Here is a 7,359-nt window from a genome sequence, read left to right as displayed (position 1 = left end):
ACTAGAGGCAGAAATTAAATATAATGTTTTTAATCTTTGCATTAACTTTTACCAAATGTGAATTGGACTGTTCACTGCAAAATGACAGAACTTCTGGAACTCTGAAATTCTCATCCAGAGAGAGTTTGATAAAATGCACCTGGAAAAAGATGTTTTAAGTTGCCCCTCTGAGTGCCACACATATGAGCTTATATGGTCCATGAAGGTTTTGTGGATACGTTTAACATGGCATTGCATTTTGTGTGTGTCTAAAGGATGCTGTGGAAGATTAATTCAGATTCACAATGACATTATCTCATTTATTTAAGTGATTTACATTAGTAGTAAACAGAGAAAGCAAAAAGTTTTGAAGCCACACACTCTGATAAAATACAATAGTGAGATCATAAGACATGCCCCTAACTTCTGATATAAACTGTATTTGACATAGGTCATGAGTTCATATCACTGATTTTAAAAGACTAAAAGACATGTCTGAGATTGATGGGAAATGTTTATATCCAGTAAATTATTTATTTATCACAGAGTCTGTGTGATTGTTTGAAGGTTGTACCTCTGTAGTGACAATCTGAGAAGACAAGAAGATACTCTGGCAAAACCTTTAGAGTAATAATTACTTTTGACACTACAGATGTAGTAAAAACTGTAACTTTAATGATAATAATAGTAATATTACAGAACACCATCTACCTATCCACTTATGATTTAGCAATAAGTCTGCATTATGTTATAAATGATAAAAATAAATAAAACAGAAACATTAATCATATTTGTAAATGTTTTCAGAAATAACTTCTAACATTTTTTCTTTAAAAAAGTGTAAAATATATCAAACTGGCACTATAAGACTGTTTGATTCACTTTTTATGAAATAGAATATTGGTAGCTGTGTGGTTATAGCACTATACACAAATTAACTATCACAGGTATTAAATGTTGAGAGAGGCATGCTAATCTGCTTTCTTCCTGACAGTCTGATGCTGTTGTTGTATCTGTACAGTAAATATGAGGCTGCAGTTAGAAGGCAGGTAAATTAGCATAGCATAACAACTGTAAATAGGGATAAACAGCTTGTCTCATTCTGTCAGAAGGTGATAAAATGCACCTACCATCACCTTTGCAGCCTATTATTTAACACAGTATATCTCAGTTGTTGAATCAAAGTGCAAAAATAACTAATTGTAACGCATATGGGAAGAGAATAAATTATATAATAATAATATATAATAATAAAGAATTTTTACATTTCTGTTTTTATACAGGCTAGATGGTTTCCTATTTCCAGTCTCTAAGCTAAAGTAAAATAAAGCAGTAAACTAAATGTCTCTGTGCTGTAACCTAATGTGAGAGCAAAAAGCATTATTTCTTTTTTAGCATTATTTGAAATCAATAGCAATAGTGCTGGTCACCTAAACCAGGCAGATTCACTTTGTCATTGCTCCATTGGTTCCATTTCACAGGCCGATTCAATGTGACGTGGGAAAATTTCCGAAGGGTTCAGTTCATCATCACACTTCCGGCAAGGTTCAAGAGGAGGATTGTTTAAAGCCATCAAACAGCCCAACCAGTAGCACTCAGCAGCCAGATGTCTGAAAGTCACCATCACATCCTGGGGGTTTTCACCTTTATATTCAGGAAAAGGAGTCTGTATTGGAGACATTGTTAGATTTTTGCATTATCAGTTATGCAAGCACAGTTAAAATTGTATGAAATGTATGCACTAGTAAAACTAATTTCAAACATACCTGAACATCTTCTTTTCTGCTATAGAACAGAGCCAGCTGAAGATTTTGAATTGTTAACTGTGTGTATTGTGTAACCTGTAAGAAAGAAAAGCTGCTCCTTACAGAAATATAGTAACACAGTAAGCCCTTTTTGGACAATAGTCTTAAAGTCAAGTACCCTCTGAGGTGTTGGTCCTTTACTGTTCTCATCCAGCCCACACATTTCCATTATCAGCTTCTTGTTCTTCTCCATTTGCTTTTTCGAGTCTTCAAACATTTTCTGTAATCAACATGTTCATTTTTAGTCAAACAAACAAATAATTCAATTAATTGAATCTGAACAGGGATTGAGTAAGATCACTCTATAGTAATTTTACATCACCAGATTGTATCATACCTGAATTAAAGCTCTGGCAAATTCTTCATTCATTTTGTTTGAATTCAGATTTCCTCTCATTTTTGGCCATTTTGTAATTCTCAAATTATCATACATCTGTTTAAGTTTCATTTTGCTGACTGGGTTGTTCATACTCTCAGTGTCTCCTGTCTTTATTGAGAGACCAAGGCCTTGTGCCACCCTATGCAAAGAAAAAAAGTGAGTGTTAATTGTTTTTTTTATTTCACTAGGTCAACATATGCACCAAATCAAAATTTCTTTTTGTAACCAGTTTCACGTACCTGTCTTTGAATGATTTAAATTCTTCCTGTGTTTGTTTCAGGGCACATCTAGAACAAATAATGTGGTACCAACTGATTTTAATGTGCACCATTTGTACTATATCCTTTGTATTTATCAGTATTAGTATTGTTGGTATTTATTATTTGAGTATTTATTACTGTTGATTTAAAATAGTAAATCGCCTCCAGAGATAAAGCTCCAGAGACTGGTTGCTGTCATAAACATTTAATCACACTAGTGGTTTAAGTGGATATTCCAAATGTAATCCAATAAACCATCTGATATTCTACCCTCAAATTTTCTTTGATTCAAATTGATACAAAAATGATACAATTTTAACAAAACCTGACTGTCACATATTGTAGTTTGTAGTTGCTACAGATGTGTTTAATATGTCATCAAAAGTAAGCTTAATATTTACCTTGTCTCTTCAAGTCGGCCTTTGTAAAAAATGTCCATCTCAGTCATACTGTGGGTACCAACATCATGAATGGTTATCTAGGTTAGAGCACTTGAGACAACAGCTTCAGAGTTTAAAGCACAAATTCTATTAACATTTAGCATTAAATGGTTTATATAAAGGACCAGTGTGTAGGATTTAGTGGCATCAGGTGGTGAAAACAGGTATTGCAACCAACTGAACACCTGTCCCCTCACCCCCTCCCTTTTCAAGCATGTCGGAGAGTCTACGGTGGCAGCCAGGTGACAAAATGGCATCAACTACCACTGTAGATATGATATGTGGTTATTATTTTGTAAAACTATAGGTAGTAGCTAACATGCATTCTCTCATCTTGCATTTCAGGAACTAGTCACCATTTTAAATATACAACTATATTGCACAGGTGTTGTGGTGTTCCCTCTGTATCTAATAAATAAGGTCAGAAAAATATTTACCTTGCCCCTCCAAGTTTCTTGTCGCATACAGCTTGCATCTCAGCAATCCTGTGTTTAAATCATCATAAATGGTTATTTTGGTACCATCACTTCAGACTACAGATTGACAAGGTAAAGCAAAATATAAACACAAATTCTGTGAACATTCATAATTAATTTTTGGAGACAAACCTTTCCTTGCAGTCATGTTGAATTTGTTCACACTGTTGGCAGCAGGATTTTACGTCTTCCTTGCTGCTCAAAAGAAATATAGTTTGTTTTCAGATCTTTTATTGTGTAAGGTAGTAGTGAGTAGTAAAAAATGCACTGAAAAAATTTCATAGACATCTCCTGTCTTTTTATAGCATTAGAGCTTGCTATTCTTTAGCATGTATATTCTGTGTCACATAATGTAACATGATCTGGATTTATTCATTTTCTTCCATTTACTAACAATATTTTTGCATTTGTTTCAAATCCAATCATAACATTTTATTTGTAACTGACCTTAAATATCCTCTAGAGGGGGGTCAAGTTTCAGAAGCTAGTTACCATTTTAAATATGCATGTTGCACATGTGTGCTGGTGTTCACTCTGTATGTAACAGATAAGTTCAAAAAAAAAAAAATTACCTTGCCTCTTCAAGTTTCTTGTCACATTCAGCTTGTATCTCAGCAATCCTGTGTTTAAATCATCATAAATGATTATTTTGGTAACATCACTTCAGACTACAGATTCACAATGTAAAGCAAAATATAAACACAAATTCTGTGAACATTCATAATTCATTTTTGGAGACAAACCTTTTTCATCCAGTCATGTTTAATTTGTTCACACTGTTGGCAGCTGGATTTCACTTCTTTGTCTTCATTGTGTGTTCTGCACAAAAGAAATATAGTTTGTTTTCAGATCTTTTATTGTGAGGGGTAGTAGTGAGTAGTAAAAACTGCACTGAAGAAATTTCATAGTTGTCTCCTGTCTTTTTAAAAGCATAACATTAGGGCTTGCCATTCTTTAGCACTTGTATTCTGAGTCACAGAATGTAACATTACCAGAATGTATTAATTTTCTTCCAATTACTAACAATATTTTTAAATTTGTGTCAAATCCAAACAAAACATAATATTTATAACTGATCATAAACATCTGTTAGAGGGGGCTTGTTTCAGTTTCAGAAACTAGTCATTTTAACATTTTAAATATGCAACCATATCACACATGTGTTCTGGTGTTCACTCTGTATGTAACAAATAAGGTCAGAAAAAGATTTACTTTGCCTCCTCAAGCTTTTCATTGCAGTCAGCTCTTGTCTCAGTAATCCTGTTTTTAAACCATCATAAATGGTTATTTTGGTAACATCACTTCAGACTAGAGATTCACAATGTAAAGTAAAATATAAACACAAACTGTGTGAATATTCATGATTAATTTTTGGAAACAAACCTTTCCTGGCCATCACGGAGAGTTTTTTCACACTGCTGGTCCCTGGATTCTACGTCTTTGTTTTCCGTAGAGCATTTGCTGCACAAAATAAATGAATGGATAATCTTCTCAGTTCTTTTATTGTGAGGGGTAGGAGTAAGTAGTGAAAAATGCACTGAGGAAATTTCTTAGATGTCTCCTGTCTTTTTTACAGCATAGCATTAGAGCTTGCTGTTCTTTAACACTTATATTCTCTGTGTTACAGGATGTAACATGATCAAGATTTATTAATTTTCTTCCATTTACAACAACAATATTTTTAAGTTTGTGTCAAATCCAAATAAAACACATTTTTTGTAACTGACTTCAGATATCCTCTAGAGGGGGCTAAAGTCTCGAAAACTGGTCACCATTTTGAATATGCAACCATAATGCACAGGTGTTCCAGTGTTTACTCTGTATGTATTAAATAAGTTCAGAAAAATGTTTACTTTGCCTCATCAAGATCCCTATAGCAGTCAGTTTTCGTCTCAGCATTCCTGTGTTTAAATAATCATAAATGGTCATTTTGGTAAGATCGGCCTTTGTAAAAAATGTCCATCTCAGTCATACTGTGGGTACCAACATCATGAATGGTTATCTAGGTTAGAGCACTTGAGACCATGGCTTCAGAGTTTAAAGCACAAATTCTATTAACATTTAGCATTAAATGGTTTATATAAAGGACCAGTGTGTAAGATTTAGTGGCATCAGGTGGTGAAAACAGGTATTGCAACCAACTGAACACCTGTCCCCTCAACCCCTCCCTTTTCAAGCATGTCAGAGAGTCTACGGTGGCAGCCAAGTGACGAAAGGGCATCAACTACCACTGTAGTTGTACTACAGATATGATATGTGGTTATTATTTTGTAAAACTATAGGTAGTAGCTAACATGCATTCTCTCATCTTGCATTTCAGGAACTAGTCACCATTTTAAATATACAACTATATTGCACAGGTGTTGTGGTGTTCCCTCTGTATCTAATAAATAAGGTCAGAAAAATATTTACCTTGCCCCTCCAAGTTTCTTGTCGCATTCAGCTTGCATCTCAGCAATCCTGTGTTTAAATCATCATAAATGGTTATTTTGTTACCATCACTTCAGACTACAGATTGACAAGGTAAAGCAAAATATAAACACAAATTCTGCAAACATTCATAATTAATTTTTGGAGACAAACCTTTCCTTGCAGTCACGTTGAATTTGTTCACACTGTTGGCAGCAGGATTTTACATCTTCCTTGCTGCTCAAAAGAAATACAGTTCGTTTTCAGATCTTTTATTGTGTAAGGTAGTAGTGAGTAGTAAAAAATGCACTGAAGAAATTTCATAGATGTCTCCTGTCTTTTTATGGCATTAGAGCTTGCTATTCTTTAGCATGTATATTCTGTGTCACAGAATGTAACATGACAAAAAGAAATACAATTTCTTGTCAGTTTTTCATCATTGCGGGCAGACAAATTATTCAGTAGTTAATAATACAAGGATAAAACAACATTTCAGGATCTCCCAGTGTCAATGCAAGAGACCAGCGATGCTGGAGCTAATCAATGTAAACTTCACACTTAGATAAGACCTCCTATTCCCATTGTTAACCCCACTGTTTATTATATTTAGTATTTTGGTCTACTCTACATTCCCAATTCCTCAGTATATAGAGTTAACATTATATTTTAAGCACTTACCCCTCTTGATTTTCACTCATTTTGCTGATTCTCCTCTTTCTTGTCCTGTCCAAGGAGCATGTGTTCAGTCAGTCTGTCTCCAGTGCTAATGTAGAGCTCTACAAATCAGGGGGTGGGGCTTTTTTGAGAAATAACCTCTAGGCTGATATTGTTGCAACAGGAAGTGATGATGACTTAGCAGCTGTACTAAAATTGGAGGTGGCCTTAAACTGCTCCCAGCTGATGATTTCAGAGAGACCATCAAGACATACTGCATGAAGACAGACTGCAACAAGTTCTAAGAATGAAATATATTATTATTATTGTTATCTGCAGAAACACATGCATGCATGTGGGATCATTGATGAACCTTTCATTGTGATATACATAAGCTTTAAAATGCATGTTTACAGGAGTAATTGCGGACATTCAAAATTTAATTTAATTTGACCTTGCATAAAAACACCCAATTTTGTGAGAATTTGCCGTTAGCACATACAGTATATTATAGTTTGTGCAGCATTGTAGGTGGTACTGTTGATATAACTACACATTAAGTGCTGGATGTAGGAAAGCTCCTCAAAGAAATATTCTCTGATGACCTCTGTGATGAGTGTGAAAAAATCATTCCAGTCAGTTGCGAAAAATGATGTATGGTTCACCACTCAAACAAGTGTCTGATGATACCAAAACCACCCACCTGTGTATTTAATTTACTTACTGTTAGTTAATTTGTTTGTGCCAGTGTGTGACCTTCAGTGGTGGAGCAAGTATTCAAATCCTTTACATAAGCAAAAGTACTACACAATAACACAAAGGCAGCAGCTAAAACTATATAAACGTATATATGCATATCTATATATACATATAATATAGATTTGTACAGTATATATACAAATTTATGTACATACAGCAAATATACTGACAAATCTTCCAGTATTTACAGTTAAAGTG

General features: G+C 34.2%; 1 protein-coding gene across 2 annotated transcripts; it reads right to left on the bottom strand.

Moving 5' to 3' along the window:
* Positions 1-359: 359 nt before the first annotated feature.
* LOC108872798 (uncharacterized) lies at positions 360-6,533 on the bottom strand. Of its 2 annotated transcripts, XM_051066209.1 has the most exons (14): positions 6,427-6,533; positions 5,923-5,985; positions 5,752-5,799; positions 4,723-4,800; positions 4,552-4,599; positions 3,912-4,158; positions 3,472-3,534; positions 3,301-3,348; positions 2,825-2,872; positions 2,403-2,450; positions 2,122-2,302; positions 1,903-2,004; positions 1,746-1,820; positions 360-1,645 (listed from the first exon to the last, which is right to left on the bottom strand). In XM_051066209.1, the coding sequence occupies exons 8-14, from the start codon at positions 3,336-3,338 to the stop codon at positions 1,433-1,435; spliced, it is 705 nt and encodes a 234-aa protein (XP_050922166.1). In that variant the 5' UTR covers positions 3,339-3,348; positions 3,472-3,534; positions 3,912-4,158; positions 4,552-4,599; positions 4,723-4,800; positions 5,752-5,799; positions 5,923-5,985; positions 6,427-6,533; the 3' UTR covers positions 360-1,432. The 2 variants fall into 2 exon arrangements, with proteins under 2 accessions (XP_050922166.1, XP_050921986.1); XM_051066029.1 differs by lacking the exon at positions 4,552-4,599.
* Positions 6,534-7,359: the final 826 nt, after the last annotated feature.

The sequence above is a fragment of the Lates calcarifer genome, linkage group LG1 (genome assembly GCF_001640805.2).
Source record: "Lates calcarifer isolate ASB-BC8 linkage group LG1, TLL_Latcal_v3, whole genome shotgun sequence".
NCBI classification, from domain to species: domain Eukaryota; kingdom Metazoa; phylum Chordata; class Actinopteri; family Centropomidae; genus Lates; species Lates calcarifer.
This window is presented reverse-complemented; position numbering and strand designations above follow the sequence as displayed.

Bases quoted from the DNA above. Each gene is read 5' to 3' on its own strand.
- LOC108872798 (XM_051066209.1), bottom strand. From the start codon at position 3,338: ATGCAAGCTGTATGCGACAAGAAACTTGGAGGGGCAAG. The intron at 2,451-2,824 runs GTAAATATTAAG...TATTTGTTCTAG, and splicing joins GGCCGACTTGAAGAGACAAG to ATGTGCCCTGAAACAAACAC. The intron at 1,821-1,902 runs GTACTTGACTTT...TCTTTCTTACAG, and splicing joins AAGGACCAACACCTCAGAGG to GTTACACAATACACACAGTT.